Genomic DNA, 27,120 nt, shown 5'->3' with positions numbered 1-27,120 from the left:
GACGTAATAGAGTTAACTCTTCATAGAGAGTGACGGTTTTCAGCCGCAAATAAATTAGTCCGCGAATATGCATGAAATGGCAATTTTCGCAAAATATAACTCCACGAATACATTCATCCTGTACGGTATCAGCTACGAATAATTGCAAGTGGTGCGACCACTCCTGTGTATCATGTAAATACGTCCTTCTCATTCCTACGATCAAAACCACAACTTCGAAGCTCAAAAATCCATAGCATATAACACTAGTTAATTACTACATATTGCACATCATTAGATGCAGAAATTTCTTTTTATTTTAACCAAATATAGTAAAAGTCTTCCGGTCTCATTTTATAGCAGAGGTGATGGAATTAGTGTCATCATGCTCTCTCCTCTTTAATGAGAATCCATCCACTTCACACACCGCCAATGACCCTTTTTAGGACCACCAATTGTTACAAGAGTTTTTAAATTATGCTGCTGTAATATCACAAAATTAATTGGGAATAAAATAAGCAAATATCTAGGCTATCCTTTTACTTTTGTGAAGGTCAGATGCATCAGCATTTTTATTGAAAAAAATTAATTAGCAATCGCTGCTTATTGGAAACTCACTCTATATTAATTGTAAAATTCTGTATCTAATAGTATATGATTTGTGGTGGTTTCTAGCAAAATTAAGGCAGTAAATCATTTCTACCAGCAAATGTCTCATAAAATGTGAGCTGGTCTCACAATATCTGGCGATATTGTAAATCACATGCGGATTCAGTTTATTACAAGGTCATCGATGTTTTAAATACAGAATATGGTTTTGATTTTTAGTTTATTCTGTCTTTTTTAGGAGAATCAGCTCTTAAAAATTCATCTATTGGACGCAGCGATTGGACAAGCTGAGCATCATGAGGGTGCGCAGGCGGAAATCTTCGCCTAGTAAGTATCACTCGCAATCGATGGAAAACCTGCTAAGACAATACCATTTTTAACCAATCAAAGCTTCAGATAAACCAATAAATTACTCATCCAATAATGAATATGGTGCTGCTTGGTATATCAACAAAAGCTTTCTAGGTTAGAGAGTTTACTTTACCTCAAAGGTCCGCTAGTAACTCATCCCACCAGCTGTGTAGTGCAGCTCAACACTCTTGTATTGCTGAGACCCACTTAATGTGAGTTGAGCAGGTTTCGTACAAAACGTTTAGGAGTAGTTCATCAGTCTATCGCGTCTGTACTTATGAAAACAATCGTTTGCATGCGTTGAGCCAATGTAAAATACAGTATGTTTATAGCCCACACTGAGCTTTATTTCATTTTGCAAAGTTTATTTTTATAGCAATTTCTTCTTTGCAATGACCAGCCAAATCAGATGCGTTACAACTACAGAAGTTTCACCAATTGTAGATCGATAGACTTCTAATGCTTGTTTATTGAATAATAGTACTACAGTACTACTGGAAGTGAATGTTTTATTTTTAGCAGAAATGGTAATGTTGTAAGCTATAATAATATGGATAACTCAGACATGTTCAAGTGAGTAGCTGAGAGAGCCATAAAAGTGCCCGAACTCAGTCTGTAGCACATTATTAGTCTTTTTTATGGCATCAGCTGATGTAACATTTTATGCTCATATATATTTGGTATCAAATTAATTTTCATAGACCGTGTGGTTCAAAGGTTATGATAATTTATGTGTGCCTTTGTTAGATACTAGGCGTACTGAATATTTAATTATGCTACAGTAGACAAATTAATTTGCTAGCGAAAGACCTAAAGATACTGGTCATTCTATCTAGTCTGAAATATGCGACAATAGTACGATCAAACCCTCCGCATAGTGTTTCTTAGCTCATCGCTCTACCACTGGTTTCATGTTATAATGATTAGATAATGGACAAAAATATCGCCTAAAAAGTGGAATATAATTTGTTTATTTTAGTTCCACACTCAAATTTCTGATAATTCTTTAATAATTACTGCGGGTAATTATGCATAGCAAAAAAATAAACACTTTATGGAAGTGTATAATTATTGAAGAGAGGTTTTGTTGTTAGTGCACCCTAGAGACGCATTAGTCTAGGTTCACGGGGATGGTAGACTTGGAGGTGGTGATGGAGAGGCTTAGACTCAGTACTACTACAATTTAGGAGAGTTTGAACTCACCCAGTATGTTCTTCTCTATTGCTTTTATTCTTCTTTTATTTTTCTGTGTTATTTTTACTTTCCACCAGCTTCTTCACTTTTGTTGATATAGCTGTGAAACTTTACAAGACATTAAATGTTCTTCACTTTTGTTGATATAGCTGTGAAACTTTACAAGACATTAAATGTTCGTCACTTTTGTTGATATAGCTGTGAAACTTTACAAGACATTAAATGTTCGTCACTTTTGTTGATATAGCTGTGAAACTTTACAAGACATTAAATGTTCGTCCCTTTTGTTGATATAGCTGTGAAACTTTACAAGACATTAAATGTTCGTCACTTTTGTTGATATAGCTGTGAAACTTTACAATACATTAAATGTTCGTCTCTTTTGTTGATATAGCTGTGAAACTTTACAAGACATTAAATGTTCGTCACTTTTGTTGATATAGCTGTGAAACTTTACAAGACATTAAATGTTCGTCACTTTTGTTGATATAGCTGTGAAACTTTACAAGACATTAAATGTTCGTCACTTTTGTTGATATAGCTGTGAAACTTTACAAGACATTAAATGTTCGTCCCTTTTGTTGATATAGCTGTGAAACTTTACAAGACATTAAATGTTCGTCACTTTTGTTGATATAGCTGTGAAACTTTACAAGACATTAAATGTTCGTCACTTTTGTTGATATAACTGTGAAACTTTACAAGACATTAAATGTTCGTGTTGGAAATTACGTCAGATGCAGAGTCAAATGTCGGCTCGGTCTTGACATAATGTTACAAGTGGTTATCCGCCATTATTAGTTTATTATTAGTTCACAGTTGATGGTTTCATTTCTTTATCTTTTCCAGTTGGTTTGTTGTTATCTTCTGCCCACAGACTTAGCTGCCTGTTACATTTCATTCATAGAATATACCGTATTGGTTTTTTCACTGCGCATTACAGAGCACAGTTCTGCCCCGCAGCAGCAGAGCTCTACCAGTGGCAGCGATTTTGAGCTAGCACCAGCTGGTAAGGCCCCTCGTCGAAAAGGTCGTCGGCGTTGTGCACAAGTTGAGGCAAGTGTCTGTGGGTTTTGTGTCAGTGCTTGACTATGTTTGTATATCTCATTGGTAATCCGCAAGTTCTGTCAAGGCTGTCTCCAATGCATGCTTGGCCATCATGCCAGGGGATACGGGAAGAGGTAGTTATTTGATGCTGTCAACCACTAAAAGATTAACACATGAAAAAGGCATAGCCTTTTAAAAAGACCGGCGTATATATATATATATATATATAATATCTCTTCATTTGTCTGGTCATCCACCAGCTCAAACTGGCTACTGCAACACAGTGAGATTTTTGGAAGTAATTTAAAGGTTGACTTGCAATAAAATTCACATTACAGTTATTTGGTATCAAAAGATTCACCATGTCTTACTCTGTTGTGTTGTAGGTGCCAAATATGTGGAAATGTAATTAAAAGCTCTTAAAAGCTCAAAAACGAAAAGCCGCCATAGATTGGAATCTCTTATTTCGATGACGCAGCCATGAAATTAAGTTATTGTCTTGTCACGTGATGTTCTCACGTGAATTGAAAGGCCAATAAAAAGCTCAATATAAAACTTATCGTAGCACTAGTTTTTGACAAACACTTCGGGTTTTACCGTATCAAATATAGATGCTCGCTACTTTACAGTTTTGTTTCGGCATTATTCAATCGTCAAGTCGTAATCTGATCATGTGACCCAATACTTCGCAAATAGTTTTTGCAGCACTTTTCGCTTATTGGTGACCAACAGGCTCGTCATGATTATCAGACAATGATATGTACTCCCTCGAGCTAAGGTTAAAAAGTTTAACGATTTTTATTATTAATAAATTGTAAGATATCAGTGCTAAAAGTGACAGCATTACGATGCCGTTGAAACAGACGCGTAAGAACAATAGACATGGTTTTATTGAATGCGTGAAGTATATTTGTAAAAATATTTCGACGAATAAGGTTGCATGAAAGTGTAAACAGAAACCATCTCTCACAACTACGTCACATTTGAGCCATTTTGGAAAGAGAATCCAAACTACGGCGGTCTCGCGTGGCTGCGATTAACTGTTCGTTTTTGAGCTTTTAAGAGCTTGTAATCACATTCCCGCGTCTTTTGCACCTACAACACAACAAAGTAAGACATGGTGAATCTTTTGATACCAAATGACTGTAATGTGAATTTTATTGCAAGTCAACCTTTAACACAAAAAACTTCAATTAAAAAAATGAAGATTTTTTCGAGATGTACCAGCCCGTCTGCTAGCAAGAAATTACGTATGTAGCTTCAAGTTTTAGACTCTGCCCGGGCATCATTTTTTAAGTTGACTGAAAGAAAGTTTGGTTGTTACTAACTTTAACAAAATTGCCAACCAATTCTTTTATTGCATATTTTGAAAGTATTACTGACAGAGTTTAAATTGAATGCCACTGATTTTGATAACTCGAAACATAATTCAATGTTTGATTAAAATGACCCCAAGCAAACGAAAGTTTACAAAACAGTAATTTGTAATACATGTATGCATATGCAACAATGGTCTTACTTTCATTATCTCATGGTTGTAAATGCTCTTATTTCATTCAGCTTGCTGCTTCCTTTATCGACAGGATGAGCAGGTGTATGATGCAGATGGTGAACAAAGCTCTGGTACTGAGAGTAAGCGAATTCGCAAGAAGGTAAAAGAGTCAGTATGGAAGCATGTCGAGGATGATGGAGTTTTCTCGTTCGATGAAATGGATGACGTCGAGTCAATAGAGCACAACCACAGGTTGGTCGATGTTACCAAGAGTTATCTCTCTTGCGTGTACTTAATTATTTTTTGTTTCATGTTTAGCTTTTAACTATCGTTCTTGTAGTTATTTTACTAACAACACGTCATGCTCTATAGCATACTGGCTCAATTTTAGATTGCTGTAAATTTTATTGTTTAGTTTTTAGTTATCTTTGCGAGTATTTTAAATATTTATTCGTTATTATCCGCTTATGAATAAGATTCAGAGAACTCGCAATGGAAAGTTAAACTTTGTTTTTCTGAGATGGATATATGATGCTTAGGGCACGGGAAAAGGCTGTGAAATCTTCAGAAGTGTTTGATGCAGTATTGGTAGAGATTTTTACAGCAACTCTTGCCTTAGATTTATTTGTCCGTGTAATTTAGCTTGTCTCACAGCTCTGCTTATAACTATCATGTAACTTTCACCCATGTCTTTCTTTGTTCCAGCAGTGTAAACCTGTTGGTTGTGAATGATTTTTTTAAGCGTGTGCCATTGACGCTCCTACCATGTAAACAATCCATTCCAGGAATGTTTATGTTATATGAATTTTACTTATTCAAACAGTAAACTACATGTAAATTGCCTAATCCGTTCCTAAACTTACCTCTTTTGCCTTTCAAAATAAGAACAAACTGAAGATTTTTTTTTTTAACCCTTTCGATGCCGTAGACGCGTTTCTGCGTTTTCTATGGTCGAGTGCCGTAGACGCATTTTTGCAACTTTCCCAGCAATTGCATAGTAACTTCATTTTATTATTCATTGACAACATAGCCCACGATCTTTAGGACTTTTATGATATTGACAACATTGTTCGAAGATATCTCTATAAAATTAGCCTAAAATATCGAAGCAATTTTAAACTTTTGTTTGAGAACTACTAACCTAAAAACGAACAATTTTTGTGTAAGTTTTGTTAAGTACTGCGCGAGCCGGAAAACAGGTAATTACTTATGTTGATGACGTTATAGCCAATTCAGAGTTAGATTTTCGTGATTATACAAATAATTAAAGTAGCAGCAGTGACTCTGATAGTGGTGAAAGTAATAGTTTTGTAAGAGTAAGGAACATTGTGGAGGATCGCCGTAGCTTTGCAGTGATCGCTTCACATAGCTTTATCGTCGCCCAAAGTATAGATACATTGAATTTTTTGCATAGCAGTGTTAGTTAAAATGTTGGCGAAATAAAATATGTTACAAAAATGTTCTAGATAGAGTTTGAAATTGAAAAAATATTGTATACATATCATGAAGCAATATTGGCAATTTTCGGTAAAATAGCTCGCACTAGGCTGATAGCTAAATATGTACATGGATGGCAGTGAAAGGGTTAATGACTACAGTAACTGGTATTATTTGTTGGTATTCACAAATTTCCTCCTTTTTCTTGTCACTTTCACTCGGTGTATGGTTCATGATTGCGGTAATTTTACGATTAAGGAGAGTTCACACCTTCAATGTCAATTTACCTCGAGTTTTCCGTTTTTTTCCAAACAACAAAGTCCATTTTGCGAAACATAAACAATAAAAAGTGTTTTATATGTCTAAAATAAAGTGAAACAAAAATACAACTTAACTATAATAAGAGCGGTGTCTATCACTCTGTCTATTTATCTGTCAAAAAGGTTCATGGTTGTGATAAAAGATAGCTTTCGACGATAGTCCAACTCATGACATTCAGATCGGTAGACTGACACTCTAACGCAGGGATAGGGAACCTATGGCTATTGAGCTATATAAGGCTCTTTTGATGATTTTATCTGGCTTTTTGATAAATCAGTGGAAAAAATTAATCCAAAAAAATAACGTCTGAATAATTGCGCAGGTACTTATTATCTGTGCTTTATCGACACATCTAATGATCTATTATCGCGAACTAGACTGCCAGAATACTAGTATATATAGAGATCACCCTACAAGTTGTTTTCTCTCTCAAGTGTGACACGAAGGAAAGCGATATTGTTAAGACTAATAAAGAGATGCACGCTAATAAAAATGAATTTGAGAACTTGCTGACTTCACACTCTACGTTATATGAATTTCTTTACATTGTATGAAGCAAAAACTTCACATAAATTATTTATGTTATGTTGAATTTACGTTATAGAAGTTGTACCTCCATGTTACAATTGTCGGACGGACATGTACCGTTGTAGTGAATTACATTTTATTTTTACTCTATAACAAGCTGTAGCCACAACTGCGCTGACAACTCATTAAAAACGCTATCTCAATGTTTTCTTTCGTATAGAGATGAGTCTGCCAAAACTATCATGTGGCAGCCACCCAGGTGGGCACTGGTCTAAATTAAATGGCGCCACCTCCGCAGCTTAATTAGGAACAAGTAAATAACTTATTTTTTTGCAAACCCAAATAGTTTAGTAACACTGGTTATTTGAGCAGTAGTTTGAATGTAGCCATCAGAAAAGGATGCGCTCGCAGTACTGTATTGATACTCACAAGTGCATCTGAAATAATAGTCTTGACAAGATAGACCAAGCTACTAAACAAGATCTAAAAGATTTCACGGTGTTTCATTCAAAGCTATTTGTGGGAAAGTTGGAACTATATATAAATAAAGAAACGTTATAACTTTTCTGAACAAACATCCATCAGTAAAGTTTCACGCTTCAGTCAGTAGCTTGCGATAGCAAACCAGTTAAAATTGCTATAACCATTTCTGTATATACAAATCTGTATATAACTGTATACAGGTTTTGGCATCTTGTTCACTCAAAAATTAATGTACAGTATTGGCAGTCCCGGGTCAGCTCTGAAGCCTTCTGGCCTAATATGATTCAGGGTTAATTATTAGTTTACTGTAACATACTGTATTATAGCACCTGTTATAATTGATCAAAAGTTCACTATCACTCTGTATTTGTGTTACTATTGTCACTTGTTGAATAGCTAGCAAATGAACTAAGAAGATAATATGTGATTACAGGCATTGTACTTTTTCATAGCCTTCAGCTTTCCCTTTATGATTTCGCTAAATGAAGTAAGTCTTAACATGGAATTTTGTTTCGTTTTGTGATTAACTTTTACCTCCGTTGGGTAGGTGGACTCGCTTTGTATTTTAAGTAAGGAAAATCACATGGCATCATGCACTCCTAGATCAAACTGGTGGATATTGTTTTTACTAGTGCAGATATTTGCTCAGATATTTAATTGTAGCATAAAAGTTATCTGTCCTCTGTCCATTTCAATTGTAGCATAAAAGTTATCTGTTCTCCTCTGTCCACTCCAATTGTAACATAGAAATTGTCTGTCCTCTGTCCATTTCAATTGTAACATAGAAGTTATCTGTCCTTGTCAGTCTATTTTCGCTGAAACATAGAAGTTATCTGTCTTTGTCTGTCCATTTCAGTTGTACATGTAATAAAAATTGTCGTGTCTCATCCTTTTCAGCTATCAGATTAAAATGTTTTAGCTGTGACATTGGAAATGGGCTTTTTCTAGCCCATTTCAGTTGCTACTTGAAGATTCTCTGTCTCTATCATCAACCCATTGCTCCTTAACCATTAGAAATATTGTGCATCACATATCAATTGCAATCAGCATTGGCTGATCGTCAACCCAATTTTGGTTGCAACATGAAAAATATCTCTCATATTCTTATATCGGTTTCAAAATACAAACTATCTCCCTCTTTTATTCCATTTTAGTTCTAACATAACACTTGATCATTAACCATAACTTCTCTAAACCGAAATTATTTTCCTATTCGTGCCTCATCATTTAGAAACGAGGAGTTACATCCCTCTGTAACCTAGGAGATGTCACTCCTTCAATTTAGTTAATATGGAACTGTCGTTGATACACTGTATTGCAAGATTTTTTTTTTGACAGGCCAAAGATACGATTGTCAAAAAAGACCTCATCGACAGAAAAATTCAAGGTCCCGAGCCTTCCAAAGGCAACTCCTTCCAATACGTTTTACTCAAGTTTAAAAAAAGAAAAAAAGAATGACTCACCAAACGCTCAATTACGAGTCTCATTTAGCGATGATTCCTTCAATCATCTTGTGAGGTGAGTAGTTCCGCAAGTATTTGGTACCTTTATTAGTCATAGAGTAATATGAACATTCTAGATTCATGACCAAATGTACTTTATATTCTGATTACGGAATATGAAAAACCACGATTCCCATATTTCAAGCAAAATTAGTTTTTCTAGATGAATTTGGATTGTTTTGTTTGCCACTAAAGTCAAGTTTCTCCTATTCACATCAACGCATTGGTAAAGTTTGTATTTAGAGTAGCGTTAAGCTCGACCTCACCCCAAGGTTTCTCTCATTTTCAACCAGAGAGCCTGCAACGCGCATCTAGATTATCAACACAAAATGTTATATTACTTTCTAGACAATAATCCATGAATGTGTACATTGAAGGTGCATTGTTCTTAATGCATGAGGAGGCATCTTTCTGAGCTTCTAATCAAATAACTGTTTAAATAGTTGGTTCCCAGGAACCAGATGGAGTAATAAAACCAAATATTTTTAACGACCTGGTGAAAGGTACAGAGCGTAAGCATTTGAAGTTTAGACAAAATCGGCCAAAACATGTAGAATTGCAGAGTGTTTACTGAGAGAGTCTACTGGGAGTAGTAGTCACACACACAATATACTGTCACATTATATCTCATGATATGCAGTCAAACCTTGACTTGCAAAGGTAATTCGTTCTAAAGTTGTTTCATCTGTCAAACTAATTGTATGTCGGGGTGAACAGTCCATAAAGGAGTACTCTGTATTCATCTGTCAAACTAATTGTATGTCGGGGTGAACAGTCCATAAAGGAGTACTCTGTATTCATCTGTCAAACTAATTGTATGTCGGGGTGAACAGTCCATAAAGGAGTACTCTGTATTTTGTTTAATTTATGCTACAGTACAATAACACACTCTAACAAAACATACAGTACTTCTGTAATCACACAGTGAATTATACTAAATGATTTATTGAAAATTATTAAAGATTGTTAAAAATAAATAATTATAATCAAATCATTTTTGCTATAATAAGAGCCGTGTCCATCCATCTGAAGCTATGGTTCGCCGTATGTGTAAAAAGTTGTTTAATACAGTATTCGAACACATGACCTTCCGTTTGAGAGATTGACAATCTCACACCTTCATCAGTCGACTACCTTGCTGTGTTTCAGAATAATAATGCACATACCGTACTTTTCGAACTATAAGCCGCACCCTATATAAACCGCATTCGTTTTATTTTTCAAGAAACGATAATAAAACAATACATAGGCCGCACCTTTGTATAGGCCGCAGAACTCAGGACGGTGCTTTTTAACGCGGCAGCAACTTTGCTGTGTAAAACGAAACAGTGCCTTACGGCACTGTTTCGTATAAATTGACGCTTTTTAACTTAGTGTCTAACGGAACAGTACCGTTAGGCATTGTTTCGTATTTTCTTTCGCCGCTAGAGGCGCACTAACCGGAGATTTTGGTTAATGCGCCCTAGCGGGGAAAGAAGCCACAGAATAGCCGCATGGCTCAAATCGTCAGAAAAAAGTAGCGGCTAATAGTCCGAAAAGTACGGTAGTTGTTACTCCTAATGGTCTCTCAGGTCACTCAAGTCTCTCAGGTCACTCAAGAGTGCGCAGTCAATTATCATAAGATGTTTAATTGTTAATTTACTTCAGAGATGCAGAATGAAAGTGTAGGTTCAGTGTGCCATAAAGTTTGTATGTAGAGTGGATCTAGGTAATGATAGATAATGATAGGTGATGATGGGGAATGATATATGATGATAGGTGATGAGAGGGAATGATAGGTAGTGATAGGTGATGATAAAGAATGATAGTTGATGATAGGGAATGATAGGTGATGATAGGGAATGATATATGATGATAGGGAATGATAGGTAATAATAGGGAATGATAGGTGATGATAGAGAATGATAATTGATGATAGGGAATGATAGGTGATGATAGGGAATGATATATGATGATAGGGAATGATAGGTAATGATAGGTGATGATAGGGAATGATAGGTGATGATAGTTGATGATAGGGAATGATAGGTGATGATAGGGAATGATATATGATGATAGGGAATGATAAGTAATGATAGGTGGTGATAGGGAATGTTAGGTAAGATACGTAATGATAGGTGATGAGAGGGAATGATAGGTGATGATAGGGAATGATAGGTGTCGATAGGGAATGATATATGATGATAGGTGATGAGAGGGAATGATAGATGATGATAGGGAATGATATATGATGATAGGGAATGATAGGTGGTGATAGGGAATGATATATGATGATAGGTGATGAGAGGGAATGATAGATAATGATAGGTGATGATAAGGAATGATATATGATGATAGGGAATGATAGGTGGTGATAGGGAATGTTAGGTGATGAGAGGGAATGATAGGTAATGATAGGGAATGATAAGTGATGATGGGGAATGATATATGATGATGGAGAATGATATATGATGATGGGTGAGGGGAGGGAATGATAGGTAATGAGAGGGAATGATAGGTGATGATAGAGAATGATAGGTAATGATAGGTGATGATAGGGAATGATAGGTGATGATAGGGAATGATAGATAATGATAGGTGATAATAAGGAATGATATATGATGATAGGTGATGAGAGGGAATGATAGATAATGATAGGTGATGATAAGGAATGATATATGATGATAGGTGGTGATAGGGAATGTTAGGTGATGAGAGGGAATGATAGGTAATGATAGGGAATGATAAGTGATGATGGGAATGATATATGATGATGGGGAATGATATATGATGATGGGTGAGGGGAGGGAATGATAGGTAATGAGAGGGAATGATAGGTGATGATAGGGAATGATAGGTAATGATAGGTGATGATAGGGAATGATAGGTGATGATAGGGAATGATAGATAATGATAGGTGATGATAGGGAATGATATATGATGATAGGGAATGATAGGTGGTGATAGGGAATGTTAGGTGATGAGAGGGAATGATAGGTAATGATAGGGAATGATAAGTGATGATGGGGAATGATATATGATGATGGGGAATGATATATGATGATGGGTGAGGGGAGGGAATGATAGGTAATGAGAGGGAATGATAGGTGATGATAGGTAATGATAGGTGATGATAGGGAATGATAGGTGATGATAGGGAATGATAGGTGATGATAGGAATGATATATGATGATAGGTGAGGATAGGTGATGATAGGTAATGATAGGTGATGATAGGTGATGATAGGGAATGATAGGTGATGATAGGGAATGATAGGTGATGATAGGGAATGATATATGATGATAGGGAATGATAGGTGATGATGGGGAATGATATATGATGATGGGGAATGATATATGATGATGGGGAATGATATATGATGATGGGTGAGGGGAGGGAATGATAGGTAATGAGAGGGAATGATAGGTGATGATAGGGAATGATAGGTGATGATAGGGAATGATAGGTGATGATAGGAATGATATATGATGATAGGTGAGGATAGGTGATGATAGGGAATGATAGGTGATGATAGGGAATGATATATGATGATAGGGAATGATAAGTGATGATAGAGAATGATAGTTGATGATAGGTGATGATAGAGAATGATATATGATGATAGGTGATGATAGGGAATGATAGGTGATGATAGGGAATGATAGGTAATGATAGGTAATGATAGGTGGTGATAGGGAATGTTAGGTAAGATACGTAATGATAGGTGATGAGAGGGAATGATAGGTGATGATAGGTGACGATAGGGAATGATAGGTGATGATAGGGAATGATAGGTGATGATAGGGAATGATAGATAATGATAGGTGATGATAGGGAATGATGTATGATGATAGGTGATGAAAGGGAATGATAGGTAATGAGAGGGAATGATAGGTGATGATAGGAATGATAGGTGATGATAGGAATGATATATGATGATAGGGAATGATAGGTGATGATAGGGAATGATTGGTGATGATAGGAATGATATATGATGATAGGGAATGATAGGTGATGATAGGGAATGATAGGTGATGATAGGGAATGATAGGTGATGATAGGTAAAGTTCAGTCACTATATTTCCATAAAGTGGTTAATCCGCAAGTGTGTGTCATCCACAAGATGAAAACTGTAAAAACCTGCAAGTCAAGCGAGTTTTATTAATCACAAATTATTATCAAATGTTTCATGATTGCGAAAAATGGAAACCTCTCATGTGAATGATACCCAAGCAAACCCCACGCAAGCTATTTCATTTTAAACTTTTCCTATACTTCGGTCATTCCTTTTTCGAGACAGGAGTACATCTGCACCCTGCTCTGACCTCTGACATAGAATCCCTTATCTCGTTTAACAAAGCGCCAATTTGCAACACACAAATCTCCGTAACATCCGCGTAATGGAAACATAGTGTATGCTCTGGTGCATTTTATGTAAACATTTGCCACTGTCACTCAGTTGTTCAACTGTGAGTGACAGTGAGATACATCAGACCATACACTATGTGTAGAAGAGCAGATCACAATTGTTCAGCTGTGATCTGCTCTTCATATCTGCTCACATCTGCGTTTATTTTGCGAACTTCACCTGATGCTCGGGGCGTTGCAACCTGTCTCACTTTTTGCCACTCTTGCACCTAGTTCTGGCATGGCAGAATCAAACAAGTGGTTTTTCTATGTGCTAGTATATATTCTGACAGGTATGAGAGGAGAAGCTCGAAGGAAGACAATGATAGACATCGGGTAGTTGAGACCTCGACTCCAGCCAATACCTCTCTCACTGGCAGCGGTAGGTTAGATATAAATAATTTCTTTTGATAATCTAATGAAGGTGTTAGTGGCTGTTCACTAAATACGCATTAACCAGTTTATATATTCACTGATGACGAGTGGTACAAGCTGGTAGCTAAATGTGTCGCTATACGGGGTAGCATTTTTGCAAGTAAATCCGCAGCAAGAAAGGTCATGGTCAACTGCTTATGGTTGAATTTTTAAACGAGTTTCTTACACAGGCTAGTAGTTCCTACACAGTGCTGTATACACACATTTGGTATTTGTAAAAATTCGTTTGGTTACTCTATATTGTTCAGCCAAGTTACTCGAGAGCACGTTTACACTTTGGTACTTACAATAGTGTAAACAAAACTTGTAATTGGCGTCTTTTCCTTTTTTCGAGACTTAAAACTCTAATTAGTGTACTCGCCACCAACGGAATTAGCCAATGAGATCTAACAAACTCAAACATCATTGGAATATCTCATCAGAAACATGTGCTGAATGCCCCAGTGATTACATTATGTTCAACCTCTATCTCTGTAGTCACACTTTTAGGCTGTTTGTATTATATAGAGCCATGTTTGTCTGACCTTGGCATTAGTGGCTCTCAGCCTAGTCCTCAGTCATATCTCCTTTGTTCTTTCATATCTGACGTGTGTAACGCTTTAAGAATATGTGATACATGCAGGGCTCTGCGCAGATAGATGCAGGACTCTGCAGATAGACGCAGGGCTCTGTGCAAATACACGCAGGGCTCTGTGCAGATGCACCCAGGGCTCTGCGGATAGATGCACGACTCTGTGCAGATACACGCAGGGCTCTGTGCAGATACACCCAGGGCTCTGCGGATAGACGCACGACTCTGTGCGGATACACACAGGGCTCTGTGCGGATACACGCTGGGCTCTGCAGATACACACAGGACTCTGTACAGATACATGCAGGGCTCTGTACAGATACACACAGGGCTCTTTGCGGATACATGAAGGGCTCTGTACAGATACACAGGACTCTGTACAGGTACATGCAGGGATCTGTACAGATACACACAGGGCTCTGTGCGGATACACGCAGGGCTCTGTACAGATACACACAGGGCTCTGTGCGGATACATGAAGGGCTCTGTACAGATACACGCAGGACTCCGTGCGGATACACGCAGGGCTCTGTGCGGATACACACAGGACTCTGTGCGGATACACACAGGACTCTGTACAGATACACGCAGGACTCTGTGCGGATACACGCAGGGCTCTGTGCGGATACACGCAGGACTCCGTGCGGATACACGCAGGGCTCTGTGCGGATACACGCAGGACTCCGTGCGGATACACGCAGGGCTTTGTGCGGATACACGCAGGACTCTGTGCGGATACACACAGGACTCTGTACAGATACACGCAGGACTCTGTGCGGATACACGCAGGGCTCTGTGCGGATACACGCAGGACTCCGTGCGGATACACGCAGGGCTTTGTGCGGATACACGCAGGGCTCTGTGCGGATACACGCAGGGCTCTACTGTTACAGTCTGTTCATGGTTTATTAAGTTGGAGCTTATTTTTTGTTTAGGTTTGCATGCGTAATGTTTAGTCTTTTTGACAAGCTTAATGTGTTCAATTGTAAGTTCACAGAAAATTTGTCAACAGCTTAATTTTCAATGGGATGTTTGTTTGTTGAAATGCACAAACTGGTTTTGTAGAGAGGTAATATCACCTTTCTCAACCAATTCTTATTTTATCAATTTAGCAAGTAAAGTGCTAAGGGTTTCATTACCCCGTCTCTCTAGTCTTGCCTCTCCAATACTCATGGACACAAGCAATGTCATGAGGTCGCGAAGAGGTCAGCTTAAAGACTTGCAAGAATCTATGTCCTCAGGCTATGAGTCATTGCTCAAATCTAACAACTCAATGCAAGGTATTTTTATAATAAGTTATCTCCTCCTGGTGTTAATGGTTGATACCAGAATGACTTCGCTCAGTGCAATTTCTTTCCTCATATTAGATGGCACGCTATGACCATTTCTAAAATAGTAGCCAAATAGTAAGTTTGTAAAAGCCAGATATTGGAATATTCGTTCCTTCAATGTTTAGGGCATCAGAAAAGGAGAGCCGTGACATGTACATGTAAGCTAATGCTTAGGTAGAGTGATGTTATTTAAGCCAATAGATGGGCAGGGTGGTGTTATGTAAGCCAATAGATAGGCAAAGTGATGCAATCTTAGCCAATAGAGAATGAGATTGGGTTAATAAGACAGTAATGTAGTGTAAGCTCATCTGTTAAAATAGAAGTGATTAAATCTATGACAACTGATAAGAAAGTACTATAATATTACTCTAATAATTGACCTTTTAATGTTTGGTTTTTATGTGCCTTTGAAGACATCAAACACATTATGCATAGACATCAAAACATTATGCATAAATTTATGAGAAGGAGCACAATCCATAGCACAGCTCACTGCACAATAATGTAAACACAACTGAAGCCTGGTTGCAAGTTAGTTTTTTATTTTTTCTGATGCGTTTTTGTTGATATCTTACAGATTTGATCAGGGGTTTGGTTAGGAAACGGTAACCATTAGTAATGACAGGGAAAGTTACAGGCATGATACATACAGTACAATTTTTCCATTTGTTGCTTTTCGAAAAAAAAATTTCTTTTACCTGTTTTCTATGAAAATAATGTGTCTTATGTGATGTTAGCCTAATGCTCCTGGCAACTGTGCAGTATTTTAGGTGATGCATAAACGCGAGACTCACTTTGAGCTCTCACCACCATTTCTCTCTTTTTGGCTAGTTCGGGGTCATGCTAACAATTTACATAAAGTTTAAGAAGACTCAAATTTCATCGAACAGTTCAAATTATGTTTCCCTTCGTTTCTCCCTCATCTTATTTCTAAGTCTAATACTGCATCTACTCAGCTGCTGGAGAGAGGGCCCAAAATAGTTGGTTTTGTACATCTAGAAATCTCTGGAAGTTTATTTTAGTAAAGTATTGTTCATCATGTTAATTATCTTCCACAGTGGAACCTTGGTTCTTGACCAACTCGGTTTTCGACCAAAAAATTTAAGATTTTTTCGTCTCGGATCTTGACCATAAATTCGGTTCTCGACCAGACCGGAACATACACATTTGAATTAAACGTTTGGAACAGCTCCGGAAACAGCATGTTTATACATTGTAATGAGCCACTTTCGGAAGGTTCTCAAAAAAGAGAGAAGTTCCGTGTCATTAATTCTTTACAAAAAGGAGCCATCTGGGAGGATGTCGCCTCTACCGAAGAGATTTTCTAGGGACACAACTCCTCCAGTCGAGTTACCTTAAATTGTTTTGGAGGAAGATTCTCCTTCAAAGACGTGAAGTAGACATGGCGTTGCTGTTTTTATTTTCTTTTTCTCATGATTTTTGATGTAACTGATCTGTTGTATTTTTTTGCTGTTTTATTATCAATTTCTGCGATTTTAAGTATTGTATCGTAACCTTTAATGTTTTCGATGTTTTAAGAGCAAAGCAAACAAAATGTTTACTTTTTTTCATCATCATAGATTGAAAATCTTTTGTTAAAGTTAAACACGATCTGTATCTACCCATTTTTATTTATAACATTCAGTATACAGTACAGTTTATGGTGTCATATGTTAAAAAGTACTTTACCGAATTTATTAAACCGACTTATAGCGGATTTAAACTTACATATATAGATTCTAATGGAAAAACCTGTTTCGGATCTCGAACAACGGGTTTTCGACCAACCTTCTGGAACGGATTGTGTTTGAGAACCGAGGTTCTCCTTTACAAATGGTTTGGTGGCTCACAAGGTCAATTGCTTCCAATTGACCTTGAGAAAAGACCACTAGTCTTTCCTCACCAATGAGTTAGCCGCCGTTGACATTGTAAAGTTCTTAAATTTCTAACATATTCTATATTCATGTTTTTAAAACTTGTTTCATTATATTATTCTATGCCTGAGGTAACACAAAGTGATTAACGAGCTATGCAGGCTGCGCACATCTTTTCTAACCCAACATATTGGTAACTCACAGATTCGACTTCGAGCCAAGCTTTGAAGCGGCCAGTTTATGAGTTACCTGAGTCTGACACCGAGGTGCCTAAGTCTCCTCCCAAAAGCTTGAGGAAACAGCGAAAGATTGCCGTAAGTAGGGCTCGATCTCCGAACTCACATTATTGAAGAAAGTCAACGATGATCATAAATCACATTAATCTTTTGAAGAAGTTTTTCACAAACCAAAAATTTTGTTTCCACACAAATTTATATGCATATTTCTTTGTTTTCCTTCTGACAGCTTTAACGCAAATTTTGTTGAATAGTGTGACATATAAAGCTACTACGTTCTAGACATACATATAAATGTAAGTGTTTGTTGGTTTGTTTGTCGAATGTCCATTTATATCCGCTACGCCTCACCGCCTACTCGCCATACTCTGGAATAATTGTGCCCTCACTTATTACACCTGCAAATCTTTTTGAGGCGGTTGATTAAAATACGCAGGCTTCAGCTAGCATGCTTAAACTACCAGAAGAAAACTACTACTACTACCCAGACTTGCCTGAAATTCTACAAATACATGTAGCATAAACTTAATTAAACTTATAACACACACAGAAATAATCAAACACCTTCACTTAAAAGTTAGAATGGTAAATGTTGTATATATAAATTGTATATATATATATGTGGATTAAAAATAAATTTTCTGTGCACAAGGTTTTATTATTACCCGTGAAACACTGGGCATTCACCTAGCATATATAAAGTTTTCCATACAATTTGACTTGAATATATGTATGACGTGTATGAATGACTTGTCTCAATTAAAAAACAATTAAACTATGATAATTAGAATAAAAATGTTCAGCACTTGTGTGCACATTCTTAATCACGCAAGCAAAAGGACTAAAGAAGTAAAAGGACTAAAGAAGTAAAAGGACTAAGGAAGTAAAAGGACTAAGGAAGTAAAAGGATTAAGGAAGTAAACGGACTAAGGAAGTAAAAGGACTAAGGAAGTAAAAGGACTAAGGAAGTAAAAGGACTCACCTAAATACTTATTATTGGCTCCTTGAGGAGTCTGCTCATTCTTCTTGTTTCCCACTTCCATGTGCTCACCTTTTTGGCCAATGGATAACAGTATGAATGCATTTATCTTGCTTTCATCGTTTCACAAGTAATTCAAGAACTTATTATTTTTACTCATGAAATCAACTGAAGTTTGATGATTAACGATAGCTTTTGGACTAGCGAGAAAGTTTTTTTATTGACTGTTCGTTGCGATAAAAGCCGAGTCGCTACAAAGGATCCAATCAATGCTAACAATCTCTACATTTAGCCAGCGATGGGCACTCGAGTTAACGCGCTTGCTCGAGTAGGCCTTTAGGCTCATCTCACAAATGAATTGAATCTCTCATGTTTCACCTAGTCTAGAATCGAATTGACTCAGCACACCATTAATAATTTAATTGAATCGGCTCTTTGCTGCCAACATAGACAAATTGACTCGATTCCCTATTTTCATTAAGCAAAATGACTTAATTCAAAATGCACCAATGCTCTCTGTTATTACTACCTCTATGATTATTACTGCATTAACAGGAAATCTATCACAGACTGATATCTTTAGTAACCCGATCTGTTATGTATGTTGGCCGAAGCATGTTGCTGGTCGCACACGTTTCCACAAGACCTCGATACCCCGATGTATATTTTATTGGTCGATAATATGTTCTACTCACTAATATATTATAGCTCTATGGTTTGTCTGCACACTGACCATAAGCTTATTTATGCCGTTATGTACTGCGGTACAATAATTTAGTTATGTATATACAGTACACGCTAGTCATGTTAGTTATGTATATACAGTACACGCTAGTCATGTTAGTTATGTATATACAGTACACGCTAGTCATGTTAGTTATGTATATACAGTACACGCTAGTCATGTTAGTTATGTATATACAGTGCACGCTAGTCATCGGTACAATAATCTAGTTATGTATATACAGTACACGCTAGTCATCGGTACAATAATTTAGTTATGTGTATACAGTACACGCTAAGGGGTGTATACAGTACATGCTAGTCATCCAGAAAGGGGTGTTGATTTTTATGCTTATATTTATTGCTAATTCTTATATTATCATTTTGCTGAACAAAAACGAACCGAACGTTTTTCCTTAACTCAGAAATTGCTGCATAAAATTGGAATGTGCAATATTTTTATTTAGGATGGATAAAGGAATTGTAAACTGAGGCCTTATATGTATTTCTGCTAGATAAAATTCTTCAACACTGGACCTAAGATATTGGCCGCTACATTTTATATTAGAGAATGTGTGTCTGCGTTTTGGTCAAACAGCGAACACTAGCGTTTTTCTTTTGCAGCCGATTTTACTAAACTACAAAAATACTAAACATACCTTTTGTTTGTCAAATCCATTGAATCTTGTGCGGAATTTTTGCTGATTCCAAAAAAAACTTCAAGTTTTATGATAGAAACTCTTGCTTTTACAACAATAATACCAAGTGTATGTCAGCAACTAATTGTCAGCATGACTTAATTCCATCTGAACAAGCTTTGTAATCTGTAGTGAAAGAGTTGATATTTGCTATACAAACAGTCAACGGGCTGAGCTAATGCGTGTAGCTAAGTTAGTGATTGCCGTTTATTGTCATTTTGATAGCCATTAACCAACTTTAGGTAAGAATTGATAATGCATTAATATCGTTTATTTGTGAGAATTGAGTTGAACCGATTTATTGAAGTTAAGATAGCTAACGATTGGGGAATTGTGGTGTTTCGGTTAACAATTGGGGAATTGTGGTGTTTTGGTTAACGTTTGGGGAATTGTGGTGTTTTGGTTAACGATTGGGGAACTGTGGTGTTTTGGCGGTGAATTGAATCGATTCTTACACAACCTATCATGCGAAAGAATTCGGTATTGAATTGTTAGTTTTTTGATGAGAATTGAATCAAGTTATTTTGAAGCCATTTAGCTGACATCAGTAACTTATAAAAACTCTTATTTGATAAGTGACTGGTTGTGGTGTAGAAACCTGTCATAACACAATTGGTGATTATAGTCATTAGTAGTTAGATAATAAACAATAGTAATTATCTAATGCAAACACGCAAACACGATTCAATTTTATATACCTACTGTACATATTAAAAATTAGTAACAAATTGGTATGTTAATCTTAGTAACTATAGTTACCTAGTAACTTCAGTGTATCTAGTGGTTATGATCTGAGATCATTCTGAGATCTTTACAAACTCACCCCTTTGACCATGCAAAAAGGAAAAACTTGACTTAACTTTTAATTTGTGGGCTGTACTGATACTGTACTGTACCGATACTCGATATCTTCGCTATTTTGACGTACTCAGCAAATTGATTGGCAATATTGAATTTCGAGAAAAATTTTTGTTTTGTTGATGTCGTATGGCGTAAAAATATGGCGGAGGTGAAAAACATTGTGTTTTACATTATAAAGCAAAAACAACAGAATAATCATAGCTCAGGGGTGCACTGTACTTAACCCTTTCACTGCCAACCATGTACGAATTCCGAATGTACCGAAAATTGCCGATATTGCTTCATGATATGTATACAATATTTTTTCAATTTCAAACTATCTAAAATCTTTTTCTTACATATTTTATTTTGCAAACATTTTAACCAACATTGCTATGCACAGAATTCAATGGATCTATACTATGTGTGATGATAATGTTATGTGAAGCTACGATCGATGAGAAGCTAAAGTGATCCTCCACAATGTTCCTTACTCTTACAAAACCATTACTTTCACCACCATCAGAGTCAGTGCTGCTACTTTAATTATCTGTATAATCACGAAAATCTGAATCTGAATTGGCTATAATGTCATCAACATAACTAATTACCTGTTTTCTGATTCGCGCGGTATTTAACGAACTTACTCAAAAAATGTTAGTTTTTAGATTAGAAATTCTCAAACAGAAGTTTAAAATTGCTTCGTTGTTATAGGCTAATTTTAAAGAGAAATCTTCAGACAACACTGTCAATTTTATAAAAGTCCTGAAGACCGTGGGTTATGTTGTCAACGAATAATAAAATTAGGTTATAACGCAATTGCTGGAAAAGTCACAAAAATGCGTCTGTGGCACTCGACCCTAGAAAACGCATAAATGCGTCTTTGGCAGTGAAAGTTAGCTGTGAACTTTGGGTGGTCTACCACTGGGCGGTCGATCTGAATCTAACTGACTTTTTTTCTTTCATATCGTTGTTTTTATCAAGATCTTTTGTGCAATCGCTTAAAATCAGTAATCTAATCAATATAAATGTTTTATGTTAACAGACATGCATGATCAGTTCATCAACAAAACAAGAGCTGGATGATTCTTACTTAGACTAAGGGTTCAGACAAGCCATGCACATCATTTTGAGACATTATTGTTAAATTTTACATAGCAAGTTTTCTCTCATTTAATGATTAAAATAACAGAGAATACAATAAATAATTTTGTGATTACAATTATGGAGGTACAGTTTTTGGTAAGAAATTCAATGTTTGCTCATTGGGCTTCTGCCTACACTTATATGAAAAGCAATTGTTGTCACGAATTCGTCATAAATAACTATAACATACTAGTTATGAAATTGGGAATTGTCTTCTCTTTCACTTTGATCACCATTGATTTTACACCTTGTTATATCTTAGTTTGCTTCAGTCCCTGCACTTACGTAAAGGCTTGTCAAAGGCATTTCAGTGAGCGAGCTGCAAAATACCTGAATCAGATTGTGGTTTTGAAAAATGGAAATTGTATTGGATATTTGCAAGTTAAGTGATGTCGTCATGTCAATGCAATTGTCATGCCTGTAGATCGAGAAGATGAAGAAGAGAGAAGACCGATATCTTGAAGAAATGAATGAGCTGGATGACTATCAACTGTACGTAGAGTAATCAGCTAGTTTGACCTTTAACCTTTCAAAGGTCTTTTGGTCTGTTGTAATTTTGATCTCCGTATTTTGTTCTATATCATTTTCCTGTAAATATAATGTTTATTGTGGTTTAAGAGTGAATAAGACTTTTTGCTTGCCCAGCTTCTCATATGTTTTAATTTGTATTATTTGGAAACGCTTGCCCAGTTTAAGAAGAGCTCTTTGGTAGGCTCTAGTAAATGACTTTTTCCCAAGTTCATTATCTAATCAGTTTACACTGTTTCCTTTGTTATCTCTCCCGTACACAGTTATTACATAGCACATTTTTACTAAATAAAATATAATATATTTGTTTACAAGTTTTATTCCTTTCTGTCTTCATGAATTTTAACGAGTCGAATTTTTTGCTGCTCATTTACAATTGAGGTGCTGCACGTGAGAGCTGCAGTAAAATGGTATATTCATTCGGTCATATTCCATTTTAAAAATTAGCTTAAAATTATCGAACCTTACGAGTAAGCTCCTTGTTGGAGCATGTTTGACCAAATACAAACCAAATAATCCAGCCCAAAGAGTAAGATACAAAACCATATTCTGTCTTTATAACAATGAGAGCAATCACTGGAAGTTCTGTGTGAAATGACAAGCCTTAACAACTTGAAATCATCTCACTGTACAATCACAATCATGCAACTAACTGCCAACAGGACAATAGTTTCTAATGACGCGTTTATTGAAGTTTTTGGTAATAAAAGTTCAGAAAGAGACAAGTTGGCTTCTTTTCAACAACTACCTTTGCTTGATACTGAAACTACAATGTAATTGTTTATCTATTCATAACAAATATACGCACTCTATCAGACTGTTTACAGCAGTCATTTTGTTTTTGCAGTTACCTCTAAAACATCATTTAATTGAAAGATAGTGAAATAAGAGCTGTATACTCTATTTGATATTGTATACTCTACTATACTCTACTCTGTACACTCTATTGTATACTCTATTGCATACTATACTCTACTCTGTATACTCTATTGTATACTCTATTGCATACTTTACTCTGTATACTCTATTGTATACTCTATTTGATATCTTCCATTGTGCACAAGTTTGGAGCTTCAAAATGATATTCAGTTCTACAGGAATCGTGCTATTCTAATTACTTTCACAGTTGATGTAAAGTTGTTAATACAGTCTAGGGTCAGGGGGTCAGGGGACTCGCTGGTGTAGACAAGACTACGCTCCAAAGTGTTAATTGTTTTAAAGTAATTATTAGCGAGCCAAATCAAAAGTAAATAAAATAGCTTTCGATGATAGCACTAAAAATAGGAAATGTTTAATCACTAAAACGATGTTGCATGTTATTGGTCACTTGGCTGCCACAGATCAACTCAGCAAAGATGTATAGTTGGTTATTATTACACAATAAATGAGTGCGACGCACACCTTGCTGTTTACATACATGTTCTGAAATTGCAATGTCGTCTATAGCAAACTTTTTAATGCAAGGTTTCAGATTTTTGGCCAAATTCATGATTTAAATGCTGTTAAAGGATTTTTCCCTAAATGGCTTCATTTGTAAAAGTTTTACAAGTCTTAATGAGATAAACATCAATAGTTTAAGGCCGAGTTCATGGTTTTAGCAAATATCGTGATTGAACATGTTTGCTATCATCAGATATACCCTCGATAATTTCTCACTTACAGCCATGTGTATTTCAAAATTTTGTAAATTAACCACAACATACAGAAATAAAGAAATGAAGTTTTACAACAAAACCAGATATTCAACCATCTACGCCATAGTGTCCATTCATCTCTTGTTTAGCCTTTAGGAGCAGAGGATCTGGTATCACTCCAGACTCATTTGGAGAGGTCGGGGACAAGCCGAGTTTGCGAAAAACTTTAAGATTCGCTAACTTGTCTAATAGGTGATTGGCTGGATCAGGGAGCCAAACTTTCCTCGGGCTTTTTGGTACTTCCATCTCACTTTTATTCTCGCTTCTTACATTGCTGTTGTCGGCTTGTGTAGGAAGGGACAACTCTTCTGCGCTTGAATTGGACATTTCATCAATAGTTGGCACAAAGATATTCGTGCCTATCGGCTGTGGACCAGCTTTCATCGTGGCAAAACCTAAAAATACAAAAAGGCATTTCTACCATCACAATGGGTTAGCTTGGCAGGAGCCTACTGCTCATTCATACATACATACATCTTAACAACTTATGGAATAAAATTAAAAGAAGTTGGAATGTTATTGATTGAATAACCATTTTACTATTTACTATGTGTATATAATATATATACTAAATACTATTTACTATGTGTATATAATATATATACTATAATATATATACTAAATACTATTTAATTAAATTAATAAAACTAATGTAGGCCAATGAAACGAACAAGTAGAGAAAATGGAAGAGAGGGAGGAAAGAGGAAGAGAGAGAGGGAGAGAGAGCGAGAAGGAGGGAGGGAGGGAGGGAGGGAGAGACAGAGAGTGAAACAGTAAGGTTTGGTGAGATAGTAAGGACATGCAACGAATGTCATTAAAAGTGTAAGAATGATTTGTGTATAGTTGCTAGTTGCACCAAACTACATGTAGAATAATGACTCATCCCAGTACATAATGAATGCAGTTTAAAAGTAGTGGAAGATAAGAAATAATGCGCATCTTAGAAGCGCACAAGGCTTTTAGCACAGTCAATTTCTGTAGAGGTAAGACCACACTCGGATCATAAAGAAAGGTTTTTCTTCTAAATGCATTACTTGGTTAAATCAGTTGCTTTAAACGCTTGCATCTATGACTCGTGATCATTTTATGTACTCGTTCCAACCATTTTTCTCCTCAGTCATTTTATAAATCCGCCCGGAAATATTACGAGTAACATTTGATTGTTGTATAAAACATGCACTCTTTCAAGTAAACGCTCTTACCAGTGTCAAGGCTCAAAACCTTTCTCGTCAGTTTCAGTGTCACCTGTTGACTCCTTTCACCTCTTCTGCCAGATGATTCCTGTGTCAGTAAGAGAACAGGAAAAAGGGTTATAAAGTGTTGGCCAGTTGCCAAATCATTCACACCTTTTCGTTCACCTTGGTGATAAAACTGCAATATACCCATGATTGTTTTATTTTTTGTTCCTCAGTGAAGTTTGTATAGAGAACAGAAGAGCATCAGACACAACCTATGATATGAAGTACTTAGACTGCGGTTGACAGGAAAAGTGTACATCTTATAAAATGCCATTTGTTTTGTAAATACTGGCATAATCTTTACATCTATACAGGTGTTAGCATTACAAGACTGCAATCACTGGCTCATCAATATGGTTTACTATACTATACTATTTTATATTGTATGTTATAGTACTACATTTTATTGTATAAAATAATAATGTTTTATAATGTATTGTATGAAATAATAATGTTTTATATCGTATTGTATGAAATAATAATGTTTTAGATTGTATTGTATAAAATAATAATGGTCTATATTGTAGTATATAAAATAATCATGTATTATATTATGTGAAATCATGTATTAGAATACATTGTATTATATTATTTTCTATTATATTATTCTATTTGTATTGAGTTGTAGTTTCTTTTCATTCCAAACAATATCAGTTTTTCGAATACCTTGTGGGAGCAACTGCCAATAGGATACGGAACACTCTTTGTCTAACTTAGTTTTATTATAAAGTTACTATAAGGAAGCAGCTGAAAGCAGCAACATCAAGATTTATATTGCTCTTCATCTCTTGGCTAAGAGTTGTTCATAAGCGAATCCTGATTGGATAATAATTTATAAACTGCTGCTGTACTTGTTCAACCTGATTATATCATCCTCGCAGTATCTCAGGGTGAAAAACACTGTTTTCATTTTTGGATAATCCAACCCGATTTGCCCATAATATATATCAGTTGCGTCAATCAAATCCTAGGGGTTCAGTGAATTAGTCTCAGGGGTTTGGTGGAGGTCTCTGAAAGGCAACAGCAAGAGTCACATCGAATCACAAGGTCATGTCTTTATGAAAATATCTGGGCATGTTCATAATTTGTGGCGCAAGGCTGTAATTTTCATATGGTTATTAGCCATTTATTTCGGTTGAAATATGTAAGAAACAACACTGTTGGTTAAACTCCTGAGTTAACATAACTGCATATTTATATGGAATAATATAATATAATAATGATCTACACAATAAAGTATTACACATTTGTGTGCAATATTTAATTTTATAAACTATTATTGTATTATAATATAGTAACAGTATATAATACTTGTTGTTATAATATTATATTATAATATGGTAGGAGTATATAATACTTGTTATTATAATATTATATTATAATATGGTAACAGTATATAATACTTGTTGTTATAATATTATATTATAATATGGTAGGAGTATATAATACTTGTTATTATAATATTATATTATAATATGGTAGGAGTATATAATACTTG

At 35.9% G+C, this 27,120-nt stretch overlaps 2 protein-coding genes across 4 annotated transcripts in view; one reads left to right on the top strand and one right to left on the bottom strand.

Annotated features, from left to right (window-relative positions):
• The window catches only part of LOC137400126 (uncharacterized), a 28,685-nt gene extending 5,687 nt beyond the window's left edge, over positions 1 to 22,998 (top strand). Inside the window, exons 2-9 of one of the 3 annotated variants that reach the window (XM_068086438.1) lie at positions 827 to 915; positions 3,077 to 3,189; positions 4,764 to 4,924; positions 8,780 to 8,959; positions 13,623 to 13,711; positions 15,448 to 15,615; positions 17,745 to 17,854; positions 22,587 to 22,998. In XM_068086438.1, coding sequence (XP_067942539.1) covers positions 885 to 915; positions 3,077 to 3,189; positions 4,764 to 4,924; positions 8,780 to 8,959; positions 13,623 to 13,711; positions 15,448 to 15,615; positions 17,745 to 17,854; positions 22,587 to 22,667 — 933 coding nt within the window. In that variant the 5' untranslated portion in view covers positions 827 to 884 and the 3' untranslated portion in view covers positions 22,668 to 22,998. Of the gene's footprint in view, positions 1 to 242; positions 916 to 3,076; positions 3,190 to 4,763; positions 4,925 to 8,779; positions 8,960 to 13,622; positions 13,712 to 15,447; positions 15,616 to 17,744; positions 17,855 to 22,586 lie in introns of those variants that run through there. The other 2 variants (XM_068086439.1, XM_068086440.1) reach the window with 2 other exon arrangements.
• A 1,331-nt stretch (positions 22,999 to 24,329) lies between these two features.
• The window catches only part of LOC137400125 (aromatic-L-amino-acid decarboxylase-like), a 32,356-nt gene continuing 29,565 nt past the window's right edge, over positions 24,330 to 27,120 (bottom strand). The window contains exons 14-15 of the mRNA XM_068086437.1: positions 25,587 to 25,665; positions 24,330 to 24,779 (exon numbers count right to left, since the gene is read on the bottom strand). Coding sequence (XP_067942538.1) covers positions 24,433 to 24,779; positions 25,587 to 25,665 — 426 coding nt within the window. The 3' untranslated portion in view covers positions 24,330 to 24,432. The remainder of the gene's footprint in view (positions 24,780 to 25,586; positions 25,666 to 27,120) is intronic.

The sequence above is a fragment of the Watersipora subatra genome, chromosome 7 (genome assembly GCF_963576615.1).
Source record: "Watersipora subatra chromosome 7, tzWatSuba1.1, whole genome shotgun sequence".
NCBI classification, from domain to species: Eukaryota; Metazoa; Bryozoa; class Gymnolaemata; order Cheilostomatida; family Watersiporidae; genus Watersipora; species Watersipora subatra.
This window is presented reverse-complemented; position numbering and strand designations above follow the sequence as displayed.